At 39.0% G+C, this 26723-nt stretch overlaps 1 protein-coding gene across 1 annotated transcript in view; it reads right to left on the bottom strand.

Annotated features, from left to right (window-relative positions):
• The window catches only part of pgm5 (phosphoglucomutase 5), a 70199-nt gene extending 43511 nt beyond the window's left edge, over positions 1-26688 (bottom strand). Inside the window, exons 1-5 of the mRNA XM_061928995.1 lie at positions 26254-26688; positions 8615-8777; positions 5773-5919; positions 2793-2918; positions 2520-2710 (exon numbers count right to left, since the gene is read on the bottom strand). Coding sequence (XP_061784979.1) covers positions 2520-2710; positions 2793-2918; positions 5773-5919; positions 8615-8777; positions 26254-26511 — 885 coding nt within the window. The 5' untranslated portion in view covers positions 26512-26688. The remainder of the gene's footprint in view (positions 1-2519; positions 2711-2792; positions 2919-5772; positions 5920-8614; positions 8778-26253) is intronic.
• Positions 26689-26723: the final 35 nt, after the last annotated feature.

Raw genomic sequence — 26723 nt, 5'->3', positions numbered from 1 at the left:
GACATAGTCTCCCCAACATGTCCTGGGTCTTCCCCGTGCCCCCCTACCGGTCGGACGTGCCCTAAACACCTCCCCAGGGAGGCATCCTGACCAAATGTCCGACCCAGCCCATATGGCTCCTCTCGGTGTAGAGGAGTAGCGGCTTTACTTTGAACTCTTCCCTAATGACGGATCTTCTCGCCCTATCTCAAAGTGAGAGCCCCGCCACCCGACGAAGGAAACTCATTTCAACCGCTTGTACCCCTATCTTGTCCTTTTGGTCATAACCCAAAGCTCATGATCATTGGTGAGAATAGGGACGTAAGTAAGTAAGTACAACAGGGGCAACATCATAAAAAGGATACAAAGTGGATTAAAATTGGTAGTTAAAAGGTGCATTAACTAAAAGCTTTACTAAAAACAGAAGTTTTCCAATGTTTCTTCAAAGTTTCAACACAGTCAAGATCACGGAGGGACTAGTGCAAATTGTTCCAGAGTCTGGGAGCTATAGCCATGGTCTCCACGGGTTTTAAAACGAGTTTTGCGGATCTTTAGAAGACTCTGACCTGAAGACCGGAGGCTGCGCCCTGAAGAGTAGGGGCATAGCAAGTCAGTGATGTACTGAGGGGCCCCACCATGCAATGCACGGAATGTCAGGACTAAAATTTTAAACTCATTGCAGAATTTAACTGGAAGCCAATGAAGACTGGATAAAACGGGGGTGATATTGGCTGTTCTGGGTGCACCGGTCAAAAGTCTGGCAGCCGCATTTTGTACAGTCTGAAGTCTCTTTAGCGTTGACTTGTTGAAAAGAGTGAAGAGAGAATTGCAATAGTCGATACGAGACGAAATGAACGCGTGAATGATCATTTCGTAGATCGCCCGGTAAATTGGAGCTTTGCCTTCCGGCTTAGCTCCTCTCCTTTTTCACCACAACAAATCAATACAGCATGGGTGTCAAACTCTGGCCCGCGGCACAACATAAACACAACAGGACAAATACCCAGAACCCTAACTAACTCTTCCGGGATGCTACAAGGTGTGTGTGTGTGGTGGGGGGGGTTTGGTGGTAGCGGGGGTGTATTTTGTAGCGTCCCGGAAGAGTTAGTGCTGCAAAGGGTTCTGGGTATTTGTTCTGTTGTGTTTATGTTGTGATACGGTGCGGATGTTCTCCCGAAATGTGTTTGTCATACTTGTTTGGTGTGGCTTCACAGTGTGGCGTATATTTCTAACAGTGTTAAAGTTTTTTATACTGGCACCCTCAGTGTAACCTGTATCGCTGTTGATAAAGTATGCCTTGCATTCACTAGTGTGTGCGTACCGAAGCCGCACATATCTCGTGACTGGGTCTGAACGATGTTAGACTGGATGATAAGCGGACGTGACGATAGCTCGTAAAGTACGTTAAAGGCACTGCATTTAAGGCACGCCCCCAAGACTGTGGTCCGGGTGGACGAGATATAATGACTGTTGAACACCTTTGTTCGATAATGAAGGTTGCCTCAGCTCAAAGCCTGAGCCCCGACATTAATGAACTAGCATCCAAGAAAAGATGGCAGGTATCTGGCTTGGGCACATCAGATTAGATCAGTGTGTTGCACACTGAGCAGTTTAAAGTCCTGAATGGTTGGTTTATTCATTGTGATTTTATTTTCAAATTTATTAACCTGTGGAAAAAGTTAATGTTGATATTTACCTCAGAAGGCTTTTTTTTTAATTGTATTTGATATGCCGTTGATATTTTTTAATTATTATTATTATTATTATTATTTGAAACTCGATTTTGCATGTCACTATAAAGTTATATAAGCCTTGCTTGTTCAATATTCAATGCAAAACTTGTTTGGGTCCCTATTAAAAGGTTCATTTGTTCAACCTTGGCCCGCGGCTTTGTTCAGTTTTAAATTTTGGCCCACTCTGTATTTGAGTTTGACACCCCTGCAATACAGTGTCCGCGTCACTGCAGATGCCGCACCGATCCGCCTGTCTATCCCTCACTCGTAAACAAGACTCCGAGGTACTTGAACTCCTCAACTTGCGGAAAGATCTCCTCTCCAACCCAGAGATGGCACTCCACCCTTTTATGGGCGAGAACCCTGGACTCGTACTTGGAAGTGCTGATTCTCATCCGAGTCCCTTCACACTGGGCTGCGAACCGATCCAGTGAGAGCTGAATATCCTGACCCGATGAAGCAGAGACCTAATCCTTCAGTCACCAAACCGGATCTCAGGATTTCAGGATCTCAGTTGTTTAACCAAAGTTTTCCATAATGAAGTCAGTTCAAAATGAAAGAAACAGACACCATTCTTGGCCCAAATGAAACAGAACAAAACGCTCTTAAAAATATCCACCTTGACTCTAGTGTCTAAACGAGGCTCCTTCACTCCCTGTGGTGCGGTCAGTTTAGCATGAAAACACTCATTCCAGTCTTTTAAACCCACATTGTTCCTAAAGATGTGTCAGCAGTAGTGCCAAACAGCTGAAGCTCAAGTTCCTGTTATCTTTCTGCAGAACTTATCATCAGTCAGTCTTATCTCACCCCGTCTGCATCCAACGCGGCTCCCAAGCCAAAGTCGCCTCCTTTCATGGCTTCCACCAGCGAAGAGGCGTATATCAGGTTGGGCTCAGCAGGCCGTCCCCCGAAGTCCTCCAAAGGGACGCAGTTGACAGCAGAGTTAGCCGGGGCCCCTAGCTCATCGCACAGGATCCTACGGACATAAGGGCCCATCACTGCAACAGCAGAGAAGACACTATTAACACCGACAAACAACTTGGATGGTTTTGAAAAAGAAGATCATGATGACGGTGTCACCTCCATTCATTGCGTCTATGCGTATCTTCAGCTGGGCCTGTCCCGTTAAGAGACTTTTGATGGCGCTGAAGTCAAAGATGTTTCGCAGCATTTGAAGGTAAACATCCACCGAGTCCACAATCTCCACTAAAAACACACAAAAAAGCATAAATACAGTAGTAAGCAGTGTTGTCCCAATACCAATATTTTGGTACAGGTACCAAAATGTATTTCGATAATTTGCGGTACTTTGATACTTTTTTAAATAAAAGGGACCACAAAAAATTGCATTATTAGCTTTATTTTAACAAAAATCTTAGGGTACGTTAAACTTATGTTTCTTATTGCAAGTTTGTCCTTAAATAAAATAGTGAACATACAAGACAACTTGTCTTTTATTAGTAAGTAAGCAAACAAAGGCTCCTAATTTAGTCTGCTGACATATGCAGTAACAGTATTGTGTCATTTTCCATTCTATTATTTTGTCAACATTATTAAGGACAAGTGGTAGAAAATGAATTATTGATCAACTTTGTCATGACTTGGTCCTGGGTGTTTGCTTTTCCGGAATGCAACGGAAAGTTGGCTCGGGCGAGACGGGAATGTGAGTACATGATTTATTTAATATATCAAAAAAAAAGTACAAACGAAAAGCGCGCACAGTGGCGGAGAACAAACAATGAAACCAAAAGCCTATAGCATTAATAAACAAAAACTTACTTGGCTTGGACAAAAATAGTAGCATGAAGGATGGACATGAAAACAAGTGTCAGGAATAGACAGAGCATAAATGTGAGATGTCGTCAGAACGACAAACTGAAAACAATGAACTTAAATACTATAGACATGATTAACGAAAACAGGTGCGTGACTCAAAACGTGAAACAGGTGCGTGACGTGACAGGTGAAAACTAATGGTTGCTATGGTGACAAAACAAAAGTGCACAAAAAGTCCAAAAACAAAACCGAACATGACCAAAACAAAAACATGATCACACAGACATGACAAACTTGTTCATTTACTGTTAATATCTGCTTACTTTCTCTTTTAACATGTTCTATCTACACTTCTGTTAAAATGTAATAATCACTTATTCTTCTGTTGTTTGATACTTTACATTAGTTTTGGATGATACCACAAATTTAGGTATCAATCCGATACCAAGTCGTTACAGGATCATACATTGGTCATATTCAAAGTCCTCATGTGTACATGGACGTACTTCCTGAGTTTATAAACATAATATAAATAAAAAAAGAGGAAAAAAGATTTTGTGACGATAAAAAATATAGATGTAATCATAGTAGTATCGACTAGATACGCTCTTGTACTTGGTATCATTACAGTGGATGGGAGGTGTAGATCCACGAATGGCGTTTGTTTACATTTTGACGCCGGTGAGCTACGGTGTGTAGTGAAGCATGTTTAGCTATTCCTCGTCCTGCAGGGATGATACTTGTAAGGAACGTACTTTATTTGTCGCCATGGAGGCGAGGATTAGTAAATAAGAAGTAGCTAAAACACTGCAGACTGTGGCTGGACTTCAGCTATGTCTTAAAGCACCTCTTCCCTGAGGGCGTTTCAGTGTTATAACGTCAACTTATCGGACCGGTACTTTTTAAAGGCGGTATAGTACCGAATATGCATACTTGCCAACCCTCACGGATTTTCCGGGAGACTCCCGAAATTCAGCGCCTCTCCCGAAAACCTCCCGGGACAAATTTTCTCCCGAAAATCTACCAAAATTCAGGCGGACCTGAGTGACGTGTCGACAGCCTGTTTTCACGTCCGCTTTCCCACAATATAAACAGCGTGCCTGCCCAATCACGTTATAACTGTAGAATGATCGAGGGCGAGTTCTTGGTTTCTCTCGACCCCTGCTTTAGGCCATTGCCTCGCCTAATTGCTGCACGTTAATGCCATTCGTCAGCAGCAAAGAGGAGCTTTGGTAACCTTTAACCTGTTTTAAAAATGTTGTATGATCATTTTTATACCAAATAATATATTGTGAGACTTGAGATTTGTGTTGAATCGAGAATCGATTCTGAATCAAATCGTCATCCCTCGGATGGAATCGTGAGTTGTTGTTATAAGATTCCCCCCCACCCCTCAACTCCCACCCCACCCGGTAGGGGAGTATTCAAATTTGTATTTATATGCATAATTCAAGTTGTAGTTCTACTTTTTCTAAACATGTATACATTTTATTCTTACTTAATATTTGTGATTGACTTGAAATTTCTCACACATCTTCATGCGCTCTACAATACTACTGATTTTACTGACTTTACCGTGATTAGCTGAATCACTACAAAATGTTGTTAAACCCTTTTAGGGGACTGACACATACAGCACAGGCCAAAAGTTTGGACACACCTTCTCCTCATTCAATGTGTTTTCTTTATTTTCATGACTATTTACATTGTAGATTGTCACTGAAGGCATCAAAACTATGAATGAGCACATGTGGAGTTATGTACTGAACACAAAAAGGTGAAATAACTCAAAACATGTTTTGTATTCTAGTTTCTTCAAAATAGCCACCCTTTGCTCTGATTACTGCTTTGCACACTCTAGGCATTCTCTCAATGAGTTTCAAAAGGTAGTCACCTGAAATGGTTTTCACTTCACAGGTGTCATAGTTTTGATGCCTTCAGTGACAATCTACAATGTAAATAGTCATGAAAATAAAGAAAACGCATTGAAATGAGAAGCAAGATTGGTTGAAAAACATGTCCGTCTTTGCAGGGGTTTTTTTTATAATCTCATGATTATAAAACCTTGAAGATATTTGTATAACATGTATGCTACCTTGTCTTCCTAAGCCTTTTCATCCCAACCCATAGGGGGTGCCACAAAAATGTGTTACAACCTTGCGGAAAACTTGAAAAAATTAAAGATTGCATGCTAACTAAAGGACAGAAAAAGCAAAGTGACGTATGAGGCAAACATGTTCAGGGAAATGTAAGACTTGCATTGGTTAGTTTGAGGCAAATGTACCTCTAAATGGTTTAAACTTGTTCTCGAGGTCAAAGTCATGTCGTCCCAGCCTGGAGAGGTCAATGCGAAGGTCAGGGCAGATGGCGTACTCTTCCAGTTTGCGGCTCACTTGATAGATCCTCTCCATCACCGTGTCTGGAGACGGGCCTGTCATACACAGCCAACATCGGTTGGTTGGATTCACTCTATTTCGAACATGCATACGACACAATTTACAATGTAATACATCACATATTTCCAGGTGTTTCATTACAGTTTAATTACATTTATGCATCCATAAACGTGGACGCATGTGAAAAAGTGCAATTTATTTATCTGTACAGTAATCTATTTTTATTTATATATATTTATATTTATTTATTTATTTTATATATACATATTTATATATTATTTATATATATTTATTTATTTATATATGCACCTTATTGCTTTTTTATCCTGCACTACTAAATTTCGTTCTTATCTGTGCTGTAAAGTTCAAATTTGAATGACAATAAAAAGGAAGTCTAAGTCTAAGTCTAAGTCTACAGCATGTCTGAAAAGGAGTGGGAAGAAGCAGAGCTTATTTAATCCTATTTTTGTATCATAGCAGTTTTATCCCATTTGTTTGTTCTCTATTTGTAACACTACAGTGAATAGGCAAATACATCAATTAATACACAATAAGTAAGTAAGAAATTATTAAATATATGAATAAATATTAGACATGCACACAATAATTACAATTCTCATAAATAAATAGTTAGGTAATTTATAGTTCACCTCGGAGATATATATAGACAAATATAATATAAATATAAGAATATAATTAAATATAACATACATGCATAAACGTGGATGCATATGCAAAAGTGCCATATATTTATCTGTACAGTAATCTATTTATTTATATATGCACCTTATTGCTTTTTTATCCTGCACTACAATGAGCTAATGCAACAAAATGTTGTTCTTATCTGTACTGTAAAGTTCAACTTTGAATGACAATAAAAAGGAAGTCTAAGTCTCTAAAATGAATGAAATAATCTTTTTTTTTTTTTTAAATAAGGTCCAAGATGTTTATCATGATTCTTCTTTGTGAACACTTGTAGTTTGAACAGTTTCATAAACTAAATCATATTATTGTTGGATTTCCTCGCTTAATCCATTCAATAATTGATATCCACACACTGATATGCTAAATGTTTTAAGTGTTGTACGTGCATACAGATCTTTTAAGTAGGGATGTCCGATAATATCGGACTGCCGATATTATCGGCCGATAAATGCTTTAAAATGTAATATCGATAATTATCGGTTACGGTTTCAAAAAGTAAAATGTATGACTTTTTAAAACGCCGCTGTGTACACGGACGTAGGGAGAAGTACAGAGCGCCAATAAACCTTAAGTACCGGCCCAGTCACATAATATCTACGGCTTTTCACACACACAAGTGAATGCAAGGCATACTTGGTCAACAGCCATCCAGGGTCACACTGAGGGTGGCCGTATAAACAACTTTAACACTGTTACAAATATGCCCCACACTGTGAACCCACACCAAACAAAAATGACAAACACATTTCGGGAGAACATCCGCACCGTAACACAACATAAACACAACAGAACAAATACCCAGAACCCCTTGCAGCACTAACTCTTCCGAGACGCTACAATATACATCCCCGCTAACCCCATCCCCCCCCCCCCCCCCCCCCCCCTCACCTCAACCCCGCCCACCTCAACTTCCTCACGCTCTCTCAGGGAGAGCATGTCCCAAATTCCAAGCTGCTGTTTTGAGGCATGTTAAAAAAATAATGCACTTTGTGACTTCAATAATAAATATGGCAGTGCCATGTTGGCATTTTTTCCCATAACTTGAGTTGATTTATTTTGGAAAACCTTCTTACATTGTTTAATGCATCCAGCGGGGCATCACAACAAAATTAGGCATAATAATGTGTTAATTCCACGACTGTATATATCGGTATCGGTTGATATCGGAATCGGTAATTAAGAGTTGGACAATATCGGAATATCGGATATCGGCAAAAAAGCCATTATCGGACATCTCTACTTTTAAGTCCGATTGTCCTCCAAGGTTATATTTCTCCTATTTTGTCGAAAATAATTCTTGGGTAGCAGGTTATAGTTTGCTTTTGTACATAATTTTAGCTGTTTGCAAATGCACCAAATCGTTGAATTTCAATATGTTTGATTCAGAAAATTATACATTTTTGTATGTTCTCTATATTCAACGTTCTGTATTTTCCTAACTGATCTTTTTTGTAACATAAATAGTGAATGAATCATTTTTGTAGTTATTTCCCTACACAATAACTCAGAAATGGTAACACTAGTAAGCAGCATCCATGCATTTTCTACCGCTTGTGGCACAGGGGTTAGTGCATGGGCCTCACAATACGAAGGTCCTGAGTTCAATCCCGAGCTCGGGATCTTTCTGTGTGGAGTTTGCATGTTCTCCCCGTGACTGCGTGGGTTCCCTCCGGGTACTCCGGCTACCTCCCACCTCCAAAAACATGCACCTGGGGATAAGTTGATTGGCAACACTAAATTGGCCCTAGTGTGTGAATGTGAGTGTGAATGTTGTCTGTCTATCTGTGTTGGCCCTGCGATGAGGTGGCGACTTGTCCAGGGTGTACCCCGCCTTTCGCCCGATTGTAGCTGAGATAGGCTCCAGCGCCCCCTGCCACCCCGAGGGGGACAATTGGTAGAAAATGGATGGATTGATGGAAATGATAGGTTGCTGATACAATAGAACCAACATAAGAAATAGACATTTTTGTACCCAATCCTAATGAATTGTCATTCAAACACTCCCCTGCAAGCATCCTTCCTCACCTCCGTTCGCCACGTTGAACTTGACGCCAAAGTCTCCTCCGGGGCCTCCTGGATTGTGGCTGGCTGTGAGGATGATTCCTCCGATGGCCTTGATCTTCCTGATGATGCAGGAGACAGCGGGGGTGGACAGCAGGCCATTGTGACCAATAACCAGACGACCGATCTGCAAAGCACAGACACTTGCTGACACGGCTGTTTCCGCTCCAAATAGTTGTGTTGTTGTATGACTAACTACAGCAATGAAGTACAAACCCCGTTTCCATATGAGTTGGGAAATTGTGTTAGATGTAAATATAAACAGAATACAATGATTTGCAAATCATTCTCAACCCATATTCAGTTGAATATGCTACAAAGACAACATATTTGATGTTCAAACTGATAAACTTTTTTTTTTGTTGCAAATAATCATTAACTTTGGAATTTGATGCCAGCAACAATTGACAAAGACGTTGGGAAAGGTGACAATAAATACTGATAAAGTTGAGGAATGCTCATCAAACACTTATTTGGAACATCCCACAGGTGAACAGGCAAATTGGGAACAGGTGGGTGCCATGATTGGGTATAAAAGTAGATTCCATGAAATGCTCAGTCATTCACAAACAAGGATGGGCCGAAGGTCACCACTTTGTCAACAAATGCGTCAGCAAATTGTTGAACAGTTTAAGAAAAACCTTTCTCAACCAGCTATTGCAAGGAATTTAGGGATTTCACCATCTACGGTCCATAATATCATCAAAGGGTTCAGAGAATCTGGAGAAATCACTGCACGTAAGCAGCTAAGCCCGTGACCTTCGATCCCTCAGGCTGTACTGCATCAACAAGGGACATCAGTGTGTAAAGGATATCACCACATGGGCTCAGGAACACTTCAGAAACCCACTGTCAGTAACTACAGTTGGTCGCTACATCTGTAAGTGCAAGTTAAAACTCTCCCATGCAAGGCAAAAACCGTTTATCAACAACACCCAGAAACGCCGTCGGCTTTGCTGGGCCTGAGCTCATCTAAGATGGACTGATACAAAGTGGAAAAGTGTTCTGTGGTCTGACGAGTCCACATTTCAAATTGTTTTTGGAAACTGTGGACGTCATGTCCTCCGGAACAAAGAGGAAAAGGACGGCGTGGCGAAGTTGGTAGAGTGGCCGTGCCAGCAATCGGAGTGTTGCTGGTTACTGGGGTTCAATCCCCACCTTCTACCATCCTAGTCACGTCCGTTGTGTCCTTGGGCAAGACACTTCACCCCTTGCTCCTGATGGCTGCTGGTTAGCGCCTTGCATGGCAGCTCCCGCCATCAGTGTGTGAATGTGTGTGTGAATGGGTGAATGTGGTGATACTGTCAAAGCGCTTTGAGTACCTTGAAGGTAGAAAAGCGCTATACAAGTATAACCCATTTATCATTTATCATTTATCCAGATTGTTGTAGGCGCAAAGTTGAAAAGCCAGCATGTGTGATGGTATGGGGGTGTATTAGTGCCCAAGGCATGGGTAACTTGCACATCTGTGAAGGCGCCATTAATGCTGAAAGGTACATACAGGTTTTGGAGCAACATATGTTGCCATCCAAGCAACGTTACCATGGACGCCCCTGCTTATTTCAGCAAGACAATACCAAGCCACGTGTTACATCAACATGGCTTCATAGTAAAAGAGTGCGGGTACTAGACTGGCCTGCCTGTAGTCCAGACCTATCTCCCATTGAAAATGTGTGGCGCATTATGAAGCCTAAAATACCACAACGGAGACCCCCGGAAGGTTGAACAACTTAAGCTGTACATCAAGCAAGAATGGGAAAGAATTCCACCTGAGAAGCTTAAAAAATGTGTCTCCTCAGTTCCCAAACGTTTACTGAGTGTTGTTTGAAGGAAAGGCCATGTAACGCAGCCATGAAATTCTAAGTTAATTATTATTTGCAAAAAATAAAAAAAGTTTATGAGATTGAATATCAAATATCTTGTCTTTGTAGTGGATTCAATTGAATATGGGTTGAAAAGGATTTGCAAATCATTGCATTCCGTTTATATTTACATTTATACCTGCCTCGCCCTCCAGTCAGGGCTGGAGTATTGTGAGCTGTTCCCTGGTTCCTGTTTGTTGTATCCTGTATGCTGTTATCTGTTTCCAGTTCGCATTTTTCCTGATTCCTGATTCCTGTTTTCCTGCATTTTATTTGTGACATTAAAAGTCATGTTTTCCTGCATCAAGCCTGCCATCTCGACATCTTGGGGTTCGTCACCAACATTTCCTGACACAATCTAGAGAACAAAACCTACTTTTGGCACACTGAAAGTGCGCTCTGGAATGAGCCAAAGCAAGAAAATGCATATTGCAATAAGATTTTTCACATCAAATATATATTTTAATAATATAGCTCCTATATGAAAAAACAATCATTAAAAAAATTTCAGCAGACATTAAAAACAAATCAATTGAATTAATTTCGATCAGCCCCTGAAGTCATCTAGCAGCTATAAAATTCTACAATGTCATTGCTAAACAGACGATATGTCAAATATTTTTTTATTTCTGGCAGTCCAAATATGTTGATATGCATACACTGCAAAAACTGAAATCTAAGTAAGATTAAATATCTTTATATATTTGCTTATTTTCTGTCTGATAAGATCATTCTTCTCTCACTAAGCACATTTGATGTTAGAGTCTTTTGTTTGTTTTAAGGGTTTTGCTCCTAAATGATCTCAGTAAGATATTACAGCTTGTTGCTGAGATTTTATGACCTATATTGAGTAAAACATGCTTGAAACTAGAATATCAACTGTTGCAAAGCTGTGTCATCAACACTCACAAGTATAAAACTGCTTTTTTAAAGTAATCATTTCTTATTTCAAGCGTGGAAAAAAAATCATGATGCCAAGCGCATATCATTATGTCAAGATAATGGCACTAGCATTTACTTAATTTAAGAATATTTTTCAACATATTGAGCAAAAAGGTCTAATTTTTTTTTTCCTACCAAGAAAAGTGCACTTGTTATTAGTGAGAATATACTTATTTTAAGGTATCTTTGGGTTCATTGAGGTTAGCTAATTTTACTTGTTTTGGAAAGTCTTGACAAGCCGAATTTTCTTGTTCTATTGGCAGATAATTTTGCTTAGTTCAAATAAAATACCCCTAATTTTTGTAATTTTTTTTTCTTGTTTTTGAACACTGACTTTTTACAGTGTACAGACCGAATATTCTCTCTCATTCGTCTGTCTTTGCGATCATCTCCTTTTTCACAACAATTTGTGCGTAGCTGTGCCAGTTTTTGTTTCAAATGTGCCAAATTTAGATGCAAAACAGCAAACAGCAGAATAGTTTTAGGTTAGATCCATCACATTGTGAACAATAAATTATTGTATTTGTACCAATGTATATAATATTAATAATAATAATAGATTTTATTTGTAAAAAGCTGTTTATATTGAGTAAACAATCTCAAAGTGCTACAGTGTATTAAAAAAATACAAAATAAAAAAAGATAATAAAGAAATAAATAAAAATAAAAACTAGAACAGCCAAATAGCTATAACTAGTATGCATATATCTAAAAAAAAAATGTTTTTTTTTTTAAAAGAAGGGCTTTTAAGCCTTTTTTAAAAGCATCCACAGTCTGTGGTGCCCTCAGGTGGTCAGGGAGAGAGTTCCACAGACTGGGAGTGGCGAAGCAGAAAGCCCGGTCTCCCTATATCCTGCATATACATGAAGACAGACACGCCAGAAGGATGGTGCTCCCTATTTTGCAATTCTCTGCACACAAGCTTAGTAGATCAGCTTTTTAGGCGCTATAAAGTTTGCACGTGTTTTAATACACGCAAACCTTTAGTAGATGAGGTCCTTAGTCTCGTAGTCAGTATTGGTCAGTATTGTTTGCATAGTCCCTTGATGCTAGCCAGAAATCCTGAGGTATAAATAATAAGGCAGAGGGCTTTACGGCTGCACACAGCAGAAAAAGGACAGGGACACACGACGAGATCACTAACACATGTAAAAAAAAAAAAAAACTCCAAAATGCTAAATTTTACAATAGAATCACTTCTCTGTATTAAATATAAAATGTTATGACTATATTCTAAGGATAAGCTTTATATTGTTTTTGTATGGGATTTTTATAGATTCCCAGTTTAAATGCTGTTATTGGCTGAAAGAGCCATAAACGTTGAAAGAGTCATATTGGACCAAATATACAAAAAACAAATCTGTCTGGAGCCGCAAAAAATGAAAAGCCGTATGCAAGGCTTATAATGACATGAAGGCAACACATGACGTAAGTGTCTATATTAGCTATAATAGCCTACTATCAAAATTACTTTAAAAGTGTTATAATGAAGGCAACACATGACGTAAGTGTCTATATTAGCCTACTATCAAAATGACTTTAAAAGTCTTATACAAGTCTTATAATGAAGGCAACACATGATGTAAGTGTCTATATTATCTATAATAGCCTACTATGAAAATGACTTTAAAAGTCTTATTACCATCCATCCATTTTCTACCGCTTATTCCCTTCGAGGTCGCGGGGGGGGGGGGGGGGGGGGGGGGCTGGAGCCTATCTCAGCTACAATCGGGCGGAAGGCGGTGTACACCCTGGACAAGTCGCCATCTCATCGCAGTATAAGTCTTATATAAGTGTTATAATGAAGGCAACACATGACGTAAGTGTCTATATTAGCCTACTATCAAAATGACTTTAAAAGTCTTATATAAGTGTTATAATGAAGGCAACACATGACCTAAGTGTCTATATTAGCCTACTATCAAAATGACTTTAAAAGTCTTATATAAGTGTTATAATGAAGGCAACATATGACGTAAGTGTCTATATTAGCCTACTATCAAAATGACTTTAAAAGTCTTATATAAGTGTTATAATGAAAGCAACACATGACCTAAGTGTCTATATTAGCCTACTATCAAAATGACTTTAAAAGTCTTATATAAGTGTTATAATGAAGGCAACACATGACCTAAGTGTCTATATTAGCCTACTATCAAAATGACTTTAAAAGTCTTATATAAGTGTTATAATGAAGGCAACATATGACGTAAGTGTCTATATTAGCCTACTATCAAAATGACTTTAAAAGTCTTATATAAGTGTTATAATGAAAGCAACACATGACCTAAGTGTCTATATTAGCCTACTATCAAAATGACTTTAAAAGTCTTATATAAGTGTTATAATGAAGGCAACACATGACGTAAGTGTCTATATTAGCCTACTATCAAAATGACTTTAAAAGTCTTATCCAAGTCTTACAATGAAGGCAACACATGACGCAAGTGTCTATATTATCTATAATAGCCTACTAGAAAAATGACTTTAAAAGTCTTATATAAGTGTTATAATGAAGACAACACATCATGTAAGTGTCTATATTAGCCTACTATCAAAATAACTATGTGTCCCAGGCGGAAGCAAATCTTTGTTGACAGAAATGTTGAAATTTAATATTTATTCTACACATTTTTACAACATTAGCAACCATTAGTAAATCAGAGGCTACTCAGACGGTGAGATAACTACTGGAAATGACTGGCTTTTAATGCCCAAAGGTATAGGTGTGTGTGTCCAAGTTAAAGTAAACAGCAGGCTGTCTTCTAAAAATAATTCATTACAATCTTTGGCAAGCTGGGTAACGTTTGCTGTGGTCTGGAACAACATGGCACACAAACAACTATCTGAAACGCAGCCAATGTTACATACAGGTAATGTGTCATGAGACATGCAAAACTAAATTATATACAAAGAGGATAAAAGTAAAGGAAATTAAATGAGCTCAAATATACCTACAAATGAGGCATGATGATGCAATATGTACTGTACATACAGCTAGCCTAAGCATGTTAACATTGAAATAGCTTGCAGTCATGCGCTGACCAAATATGCCTGATTAGCCCTCCAACAAGTCAATAACATCAACAAAGCTCACCTTTGTGCATTCACGCACAGTATAAAACGTTCGGTGGACAAAATGAGACAAAGGAGTGGAAGATCGTACATGTAAACAAACAATACTTGCCAACCCTCCCGAATTTTTCGGGAGACTCCCAAATTTCAGTGCCTCTCCCGAAAATCTCCCGGGACAACCATTCTACCGAATTTCTCCCGATTTCCAGCCGGACAACAAGGCACGCCCCCTCCAGGTCCATGCGGACCTGAGTGAGGACAGCCTTTCGTCACGTCCGCTTTTTCTCCATATAAACAGCGTGCCGGCCCAGTCACGTTATAACATCTACGGCTTATGGAGGGTGCACAACTGCACACACAACAAGAAGAAGACGAAGAACGAAGAACGAAGAACGAAGAACGAAGAACGAAGAAGAGACGGTCATGGCGACGACGAGTAAGAAGAAGAAGTACGCTTGCAAGTCATCAGAGAGGGTGTTGAGCATGGTTAGAAAGATACTGACAGAGAATAGAACGAGGATGGACAATTCAACCCTAAACTCACTCCTTTCCTGCAAATTAAATTTCACAGATGCTCCCCATACCTATGCTCCTTCAAAGGCTGTGCTACTGGCTGCAAAGCATTGCACTTTCAAATACAACAAGGAGTAGAGGAGTGTTTAGTGTGTGTATATGTGTAAATAAATGAACACTGAAATTCAAGTATTTCTTTTATTTATATATATATATACATATATACATATATATATATATATATATATATATATATATATATATATATATATATGTATGTATGTATATATATATATAATATATATTTATATATATATATATATATATATAGCTAGAATTCATTGAAAGTCAAGTATTTATTTTATATATATATATATATATATATATATATATATATATATATATATATGTATGTATATATATATATATAATATATATTTATATATATATATATATATATATATATATATATAGCTAGAATTCACTGAAAGTCAAGTATTTATTTTATATATATATATATATATATATATATATATATATATATATATATATATATATATAGCTAGAATTCACTGAAAGTCAAGTATTTATTTTATATATATATATATATATATATATACATATATATATATATATATATATATATATATATATATATATATATATATATATATATATATATATATATATATATATATATATATATATGAAATACTTGAATTTCAGTGAATTCTAGCTATAAATATACTCCTCCCCCTTAACCCCGCCCCCGGCCCTGCCCCCCGACCCCGCCCACCTCAACAACCCCCAACCAATCTCCCGAATTCGGAGGTCTCAAGGTTGGCAAGTATGAAACAAACTGTTGCGTCACAGTCCACACTATGGTGAGTTCAAGAACCGCCAAAATTAGTAGGACAAAACGAAGTTCACCAAATACTCTCATCCTCTAACCCCCGGGTTAGAAGATTGAGGATTCGAATCTCTGTGCGGAGTTCCTTTTGGGCTAATTTGAGACTCTAAAAGTTGTCCATAGGTGTGAATGTGCCCTGTGATTGGCTGGTGACCAGACCAGGTGTACAGTGCCTCTCGCTCAAAATCATCTGGGATAGAAAAAGTCAAATATCTGTGCCAGGTGGAGCCTAAGTAGCATAACAGAGGTGGCCACATTGTCTCTCTATAACTGGCTCCTGCTTTTAACCTGGTAACGGCAGCAGCATCCCATAATAAGAGGTGTCCTCACCCGAGAGGAATGTATGCTCCTTAGCATTCATAGTGCCGAAAGTACAACTACAACTCCTGCAAAATGTTTACGCTGCAGGAATTGGGAGCGTCTTCAGTGATCTGGCAGGAGAGAAGCAGAGGGGATCAAAGATTGGCCCGGAAAGTAGAGCAGGATGGATGGAGGTGCTGATAAGGCGGACATCCTGAGGCATTTGGCTGGGCAAGTAGAAAAATAGGATGTCAAAAACAAAATGGTATTCCCTTTCACATGTTCCTTTGGAGCAGGTCCAAAGCAATCATGCAGAGGACTGTAGGGATTTCCCTTCTTTGCCTTTCATTCGTCCAACTTTCACTGAACTGCTGAAAAGTTGTCCTTGTTTGAACGCAAATAATTACCTAATAATATAACAATATCACAAAGGGCAGATTTTACATGCACTCAACTTTAGCTTATCTGAAAAACACTAAAACAGGGGTGTCAAACTCATTTTAGATGGGGGGGCCACATGGAGAAAAATCTACTCCAAAGTGGGCCAGACTGGTGAAATCACGACACGATAACTTAAAAATAAAGACAACTTCAGATTGTTTTCTTTGCTTAGAAATAGAACAAGCACATTCTGAAATTGTACAAATCATAATGTTGTTGGGGGTTTTTTTTACACTTAAATGTTGCAGTTAATAATATGTATAATGTATTTGTCGTTATTTATATTTTCTGAATAAATGATGTGATAATGTTCATCAGTCAACTCATTGGTGTTCATTTTAAATCTATCCAATAAAAAAATTATATCAAAATCAAATTAAAGGATGTTATTTATGTAGTTTGATCATTTTCCTTGACTGATGTACTAACATCATGTGGTTTATTCTGTTCATATGTAGCATTATCTACAAAGATGCAAATAATTTTTATTGCCACATCCAGTGGACACATTTAGAACAGCAGTTTCTTTCATTCAAAAATTTCAGGTAAATTTTTATACTTAGCAAACTCATCCCGCGGGCCGGATAAAACCGGTTCGAACATTAAATATTTATATATTAATTTTTGTTTATATGGCATATTTTAAAACAAACAAAAAAGGGTTGATTTTCATTCAAATATTGCCATAAAATTTTGTGCTGTTTTGCTTTTATGGATTTGAATTTTTCCAGATAAACGCAAAAAAAATTGTGCAAAAATGCGTGTTTATCTGTTTGATGACAAATTGAACCAGAAGTAGCATTTTAGCCTTGCCTTTGCGTTTAGTTTGTTTTTAGCATAACGGTAACATCTTTGTTCAGCAGGAGTCCTATTGAGTCCTATATATATATAAAAAAAAGTGTCATTAAATAGTTGTCCAACTTTTGTTTCAGAAATGAAAATAGAAAAAATGGTTCGAAACATGTTTTTTTAGGACTTCTGCAGAACAAAGATGTTAGCGTTGTGCTAAAAACATGCTAAATGCAAAGGAAAGGCGAAAATACTGCTTCCGGTTCAATTTGTCATCACGCAGATAACCACGCACTTTTGCACATTGTTTTCGATTTTTGTGTTAATCTGGAAAGATAAAAATCCATTGGAAAAAACATTTTAGAAATACTACAAATTGCCTCCTCATTTTAAACTTGTGAAACCACAGATCCTTTTTTGCCATGTTTGTCCTCAAACAAAAATCATACTAAAACAAAACATTTATTTTCCCCCCATCTTTTTTCCATTATTCAATCCTTTTTTTTAAATGCTCCAGGGAGCCACTAGGGCGGCGCTTAAGAGCCGCATGTTCATCCTTTTATGAATCGCGCTGTTGCTCCAGTTAGACTTTCTCTTTTTAAAAGCCGCCACTGTCCTTTTAATAATTGCACATATTGTAGATCGTTATATATCTGGGATATATTTAAATTACTTCCACATCACAGACATGCTGACAAGGCTCCAGACAATAGCAGGCGTCTTGTTTACATCCAGTTTTGGCGATCCAAAATGTTTGTCGGCGGCCAAATTTCTGGTGCATCACTTGTCAATAGTGCACAAATAATAGGCTATATATATATATATATATATATATATATATATATATATATATATATATATACAGTGTTGGGACTAACGCGTTACAAAGTAACGCGTTACTGTAACGCCGTTACTATCGGCGGTAACTAGTAATCTAACGCGTTATTTTTTATATTCAGTAACTCCGTTACCGTTACTACATGATGCGTTACTGCCTTATTTTGCGTTATTTTTTATGTAGTATCGGCTAGAAACTGAAAAGATCTGAGTGTTGCAGCGCTGCTGAAGAGGCGACAAAAAAGATGCGCGCCGCGCGCTGTCTGTGTGTACGTGTGTGTGTGTGGGAGGGGGCGTGTCTGTGTCTACTATCAAGACGTCATGGCGAACCCCGAAGCCGAGTTTCTTAAAATGGAGATATTTTCAGTACGTTTCTTTTATCGACCACAAAGAAAAGAACATTTTAGTTGAATGTAAGTTTCAAATATGCTGAAACAGCGACAAAAACAACATGCTTCGACGAAGCTAGTAAAGAGACACACACTCACCTCCACCTCCAACATCGGCTGGATTTTAACGAGGCACTGCACACTGAAGGTACACACACTCTGTCAATTCTCTTATATACTCTTTCATTTTAAACTTTTAGAGTGTTTGATTATCACATCACTCTAAATGTTTAGACTATAAAGTTCACAAACCTAAAGAGGGATACTAGTGGGCCAGGCTAATATTTCCTTTTCTCTAAACTAAGTGGGGAAATGTGTAGAGTGTTCTGGGCTTCAGACATGATTTTATTTCAGAATTCCTTGAGAAAACGCCTGGTTAGGCTTTATGTATGTAGTGTGTGCCTTTCTTGTTTTACAGCTATGTTGTTATTATGCTGTTTGTTACTTATGTATGTTAAGTTGCAGCTATTTAAAATAGTTTTGTCAATTTGTTCTGGTCTGAAACAAATTGGCCCTTTAAAACATATCTTTGTCTTTGTGTGTTGTATGTAGAGCACATTGCTTAGCAGAGTTCAGTGATGCAAATGTATGTCAAGTTGATCAACAGATTGTATTATTCTCCAGTGCAATAACAGTACTAAAATGAAGGCTAAAAGGGCATTAAATGGGGCCTTAAAAAAATAAAATTAAAATAAATAAGTAACTAAATAGTTACTTTTCACAGTAACGCATTACTTTTTGGTTTAAGTAACTGAGTTAGTAACTGAATTACTTTTGAAATAAAGTAACTAGTAACTGTAACTAGTTACTGGTTTTCAGTAACCAACCCAACACTATATATATATATATATATATATATATATATATATATATATATATATATATATATATATATATATATATATATATATATATATATATATATATATACACACCGTATTTTCCGCACTATAAGGCGCACCTAAAAACCACAAATTTTCTCAAAAGCTAACAGTGCGCCTTATAACCCGGTGCGCTTTATTACGATTCATTTTCATAAAGTTTCGATCTCGCAACTTCGGTAAACAGCCGCCATCTTTTTTCCCGGTAGAACAGGAAGCGCTTCTTCTTCTACGCAAGCAACCGCCAAGGTAAGCACCCGCCCCCATAGAACAGGAAGCGCTTCTTCTTCTACTGTAAGCTACCGCCCGCCCCCGGAAGAAGAAGAAAAAACGCGCGGATATCACCGTACGTTTCATTTCCTGTTTACATCTGTAAAGACCACAAAATGGCTCCTACTAAGCGAAAAGGATCCGGTTCATAAAAAGACGCAATCTCTCCATCCGCACACGGATTACTACCGTATTTCACAGCAACTGATATTCCTGTGAACTGCACTGTGGAACGGGAGCACGTACGGTGAATATTCGCACCACAGGGAATGAGAAGTCATCCTTCACTGTGGTTCTAGCTTGCCATGCTAACTTCCACCCATGGTGATATTCAAAAGGAAGACCTTGCCAAAAGAGACCTTTCCAGCCGGCGTCATCATAAAAGCTAACTCGAAGGGATGGATGGATGAAGAAAAGATGAGCGAGTGGTTAAGGGAAGTTTACGCGAAGAGGCCGGGTGGCTTTTTTCACACAGCTCCGAAGACGAACACACCTTCACTAAGACGGGCAGACAGCGCCGGACGACATACGCCAACATTTGCCAGTGGATCGTAAATGCCTGGGCAGATATTTCGGTCACAACTGTGGTCCGAGCTTTCCGGAAGGCAGGATTCACAGAACTACTGGACAACAACAGCGACACTGACTCCGATGACTTCGACGAGACGGAACCGGCCATTTTGGATCCCACGCTTGCGCAACTTTTCAATTCGGACACCGAAGACGAAGAATTCGAAGGATTTACGAATGAAGAATAACTTCAGAAGGTGAGCGCTATGTTTATTTTGTGTGTTGTGATATTAACGTTCGAGCAACATTATGTTGCTATTGCTCTACACCATTTTGAATTTTACTATGTTTGTGATTGCACATTTGCGTACATTTTGGGACAGAGTTGTTAGAACGCTGGTTTTCAATATATTATTAAAGTTTGACTGAACTATCTGACTGTTTTTTTGACATTCCCTTTAGCGCAGCGCAGGCGCGGCTTATAATCCGGGGCGGCTTATTGGTGGACAAAGTTATGAAATATGTAATTCATTGAAGGTGCGGCTAATAATCCGGTGCGCCTTATAGTGCGGAAAATACGGTATATATTTATATATATATATATATATATATATATATATATATATATATATATATATATATATATATATATATATATATATATATATATATATATATATATATCCATTTAAACTTTTTTCCATAATCACGAACACGCCGTCCGTGCCTGAAAGCACATTGACGGAGAATGGGGAAGTGTTGTAGTGTGTCTAGAGAAGCACAAAGACGAAAAACCTGTTGGAATTGTGCCGGTTGTTAGCATAAGATTGGCAATAAAAGTTAAAAATTGCGTCAGATGTAGTGTGACTTCTTCTAGGGCACAGGTGTCAAACTCAAGACCCGGGGGCCAGATCTGGCCCGCCACATCATTTTATGTGGTCCGCAAAAGCCTGGAAAAAATGTGTTTCAAGAAAATACTTATTTTTTTGTTTCATTATTTTTACTAAATGCATTCAATCTTTCAGTGTCGACAGAAAAAAAAATGCATATTTTAAACTTTAATATTAACTGATCATGCCAATTATATTAATATATACTGTATTGCAAAACTATTTTTGTGAGATAAAAACAAATAGTTAAATATCTGCTTGTCACCTTTATTTATGATTTTAAAACAAGTTATACATTAAAAAAATAATCTAATAATCAAATGCATATGCATTTTGATTAATCACGATTAATCACAGGTTATTACCCGCATGCAGAATGTAAATTCATTTTAAAAACGCCATTACTGCGATGTGGCCCTCAATGAAAATGAGTATGACAACCCTGCTCTTGGGGCTACAATACATTACATTACTTTAATTTGTTTTCATGTAAAAAAAAACACTTTATGTTGTAGGTGTGGCCGCAATGAAAATGTGTGCCACAATCAGTTATATTAAAGGGAACCCTATGTATGTTTGCTTGCTTCCCTTACACAACAAACTGCTCCTATTGGCTCTCCAGCCTTCCCGGCGAACCTTCACTTCTCATATTATTCTCCTTTCTGGGTTGCGGGAAACTTATGCAATTGTTTCCCGCATCCCCATGCTGCACAACAGGGCCTGTTTACACGGCAAACACTCTTCAATTAAAATAAATGTATCGTGAGGTGCCCTGAAGTCACGTGAGTGTCTTTTGACGAATCATTGAGAAGATCGCTTGAAACCGGGTAGTCCATACTCTCTTTTTACACCACCCTAAGGGAAAAGTGCCCCTCTACATAGCAACTGACACTGTGGCCAAAGTTGGAATTGCCACAAAACACATTTTAAGATACTCAACACTCGACTGCTGTTTGGTGGCTAAAGTGGATAGTGCACCCCTCAAATTTGTCAGGGTTCATGTGTCAGGTAAAATGCGACGAATGAGGCCATATGAATCCCCATCCTACTGTAAGGGGCCAGTCAAAACAAATTCAATTGATTCGTTGTTGTGTCTCCTGGCATTTTCATATAGGAGATATTGTATTAGAATTAGAGGTGTCTGATAATATCGGACTGCCGATATTATCGGCCGATAAATGCTTTAAAATGTAATATCGTAAATCGGTATCGGTTTCAAAAAGTAAAATTTATGACTTTTTAAAACGCTGCTGTGTACACAGACGTAGGGAGATGTACAAAGCGCCAATAAACCTTAAAGGCACTGCCTTTGCGTGCCGGACCAATCACATAATATCTACGACTTTTTACACACACAAGTGAATGCATAGCATACTTGGTCAACAGCCATACAGGTCACACTGAGGGTGGCCGTGTAAACAACTTTAACTCTGTTACAAATATGCGCCACACTGTGAACCCACACCAAACAAGAATGACAAACACATTTGGGGAGAACATCCGCACCGTAATACAACATAAACACAACAGAACAAATACCCAGAACCCCTTGCAGCACTAACTCTTCCGGGACGCTACAATATAAACCCCGCCCACCTCAACCTCCTCATGCTCTCTCAGGGAGAGCATGTCCCAAATTCCAAGCTGCTCTTTTGAGGCATGTTAAAAAAAAATAATGCACTTTGTGACTTCAATAATAAATATGGCAGTGCCATGTTGGCATTTTTTTTCCATAACTTGAGTTGATTTATTTTGCAAAAACCTTGTTACATTGTTTAATGCATCCAGCGGGGCATCACAACAAAATTAGGCATAATAATGTGTTAATTCCACAACTGTATATATCGGTATCGGTTGATATCGGAATCGGTAACTAAGAGTTGGACAATATCGGAATAACGGATATTGGCAAAAAAAGCCATTATCAGACATCTCTAATTAGAATATATTTCCTACCTGAAAAAACTTCTTGCAATATGCATTTTCTTGTGCCGGGAATGATTCAGACGCATCAACAACACCACAGCCCCCACCCAAAAACGCACCTTCAGAGAGCTAAAATCAGGGTCCTGTTGTCTAGATTGGTCTTCAAAATAGCCCACAAAAGTACCACTGATAGTCACACACACACACCTGGTGTGGTGAAATTACTCTCTGTGTTTGACCCATCCCCTTGTTCCACCCCCTGGAAGCTGAGGGGAGCAGTGAGCAGCAGCGGTGGCCGCGCTCGGGAATAATTTTAGGTGATTTAACCCCCAATTCCAACAAAAGTTGGTACATATTATATTTGTGTGCTGCATGTCAACAACAGTAATATGCTACAGGTTGGACCACATGATGCAATAAATGTGGAGGGAAATGAGCATCTCCATGGTAAAAGCTGCTATAGGCAAAATCCTCATTTAAATGTGGCAGTCTGCACTACTTTTGCACTTGTTATCAGTTGCCCACACAAATAATCATTAACTTTAGAATTTGATGCCAGCAACACGTGACAAAGAAGTTGGGAAAGGTGCCAATAAATACTGATAAAGTTGAGGAATGCTCATCAAACACTTATTTGGAACATCCCGCAGGTGTGCAGGCTAATTGGGAACAGGTGGGTGCCATGATTGGGTATAAAAACAGCTTTCCAAAAAATGCTCAGTCTTTCACAAGAAAGGATGGGGCGAGGTACACCCCTTTGTCCACAACTGCGTGAACAAATAGTCAAACAGTTTAAGAACAATGTTTCTCAAAGTGCAATTGCAAGAAATTTAGGGATTTCAACATCTACGGTCCATAATATCATCAAAAGGTTCAGAGAATCTGGAGAAATCACTCCACGTAAGCGGCATGGACGGAAAACAACATTGAATGACTGTGACCTTCGATCCCTCAGGCGGCACTGTATCAAAAATCGACATCAATCTCTAAAGGATATCACCACATGGGCTCAGGAACACTTCAGAAAACCACTGTCACTAAATACAGTTCATCCCTACATCTGTAAGTGCAAGTTAAAGCTCTACTATGCAAAGCGAAAGCCATTTATCAACAACATCCAGAAACGCCGCCGGCTTCTCTGGGCCCGAGATCATCTAAGATGGACTCATGCAAAGTGGAAAAGTGTTCTGTGGTCTGACGAGTCCACATTTCAAATTGTTTTTGGAAATATTCGACATCGTATCATCCGGACCAAAGGGGAAGCGAACCATCCAGATTGTTATCGACACAAAAGTTGAAAAGCCAGCATCTGTGATGGTATGGGGGTGCATTAGTGCCCAAGGCATGGGTAACTTACACATCTGTGAAGGCACCATTAATGCTGAAAGGTACATACAGGTTTTGGAACAACATATGCTGCCATCTAAGCGCCGTCTTTTTCAGCAAGACAATGCCAAGCCACATTCAGCACGTGTTACAACAGCGTGGCTTCGTAAAAAAAGAGTGCGGGTACTTTACTGGCCCGCCTGCAGTCCAGACCTGTCTCCCATCAAAAATGTGTGGCGCATTATGAAGCATAAAATACGACAGCGGAGACCCCGGACTGTTGAACGACTGAAGCTCTACATAAAACAAGAATGGGAAATAATTCCACTTACAAAGCTTCAACAATTAGTTTCCTCAGTTCCCAATCGTTTATTGAGTGTTGTTTAAAAGAAAAGGTGATGTAACACAGTGGTGAACATGCCCTTTCCCAACTACTTTGGCACGTGTTGCAGCCATGAAATTCTAAGTTAATTATTATTTGCAAAAAAAAATAAAGTTTATGAGTTTGAACATCAAATATCTTGTCTTTGTAGTGAATTCAACTGAATATGGGTTTAAAAGGATTTGCAAATCATTGTATTCCGTTTATATTTACATCTAACACAATTTCCCAACTCATATGTGTCAGGCTTGTCCCTGACAGTTTGACTGTGTTTTAGTTTTTTCTCTGCGTTTGTCTTAGTTTTCTGTCAGCGCTTTTATTTTGTCTTCATTTCCTGATTGTCTCCCTGAGTGCTGCTTCCCCTCAGCTGTGGCTGAGTGGCACCTCGCCACACCTGGTGTCAATCAGCCAGCTGCTATTTAAGCCTGCCTTCCCCTCCAGTCAGTGCTGGATTATTGTCATTGTCGCTAATACTTGTTGTCACTACTACCTGTCATAATAATTGTTGTTGTAGCTCTGTCTACTTGTGTTCACTCTGCTCTTGTCATCGTTCTTTCGTTTCAGAGCAAGTGTTTTTGTTTCTTGTCGACAGTTAGCCTTTGTGCTATTTTAGCTCATAGCCAAGTTTGTTCTCCGCCTTGTGGGCGCCTTTTGTTTGTACCCTTTTGTTTGTTTTTTTGCCATAGTGTTAAATTAAATCATGTTTTCCCGCACAATGCCTTCCGCCTTCTCTGCAGCTTGGGGTTCGTCACCAACATACTCTGACAATGTGGAAACGGGGTTTGTACATCTAACACAATTTCCCAACTTATATGGAAACGGGGTTTGTATTATATATACACATGTATATTCATATATTATTCATTGTTAAAATCGGCCCTCTGATGGCATCCGTAACTGCGATGTGGCCCTCAATGAAAGCCAGTTTGACACCCCTGCTCTAAAGGCTAAGTGGCCACATGCGTGGACAGCACCTTTTAGCTCTTATTTCCAAAATTGTGTACACTACTGAATTTGGGTCTGATGGCCACTTATGTGGACACTTATACTGTCATCTGGTGGTGTCAGAAGAGTATAACATACAATGGAATTTGGAAAAAAAAAAGTGTAAAAATAAGAATTAGCATGTCACTAAATATGAAGTACACGTTTGTGTACTTATGGACTAAGTACATCATATCAAAAGATGATTCTTAGTTTTTATTCTAATTAGGGTCCAATAAGCCCAAATAGCAAAGAGAAATAAATAAAGCATGTAAACAAACAGCTTGGGCCTTAAGAGGTTCAAATTAAAGTCATCGTTAGTGTGTTCCAAAATGGACTCTAAGTTGACAAGGTGGATCAAAGTTTCCAAACTCACCCCGTTAGCGGCTGCCATCTGCACTATGACCTCGATGGCCCCCCGGCTCAAGTAGCGTCCATCGCTGCCCACCACCATGGTGCACCCCTGCCGGTCCCGAAGATCCATGGACGACAAGACGCTCTGGATGTAGTTCTGCAGGTAGTTCTTCTTCCCCTCGAACACCGCCGTCTTCCTCCGCAGTCCATTGGTACCGGGTCTCTGGTCGTCAAAGGGGGTGGTTTGGACCGTCACAACCGGGATGGGGCTGGTCTCCATCCTCCTGGTCTTGGTCTAGACTTTTAGTGGTGAGATAGTTCCGAAGAGGAAGCACACAAAATTTGTTTGGGTCAGAGATGTTCTCCCCTCGGTAGCTGTGGCCCCAAGAGCAGCTGCTGCTGCCGCATCCCTCGGAACCGAGCCTGTGACAACTCTCTCTCTCTCCCTAATAAGCATGAACAACTGACACTGGAGAAAAACAGAGCACAGAC

This window comes from Nerophis lumbriciformis, linkage group LG33 (assembly GCF_033978685.3).
Source record: "Nerophis lumbriciformis linkage group LG33, RoL_Nlum_v2.1, whole genome shotgun sequence".
Lineage (NCBI taxonomy): Eukaryota > Metazoa > Chordata > Actinopteri > Syngnathiformes > Syngnathidae > Nerophis > Nerophis lumbriciformis.
The sequence above is the reverse complement of the archived record's forward strand: the minus strand, read 5'-3'. Positions and strand labels throughout refer to the sequence as shown.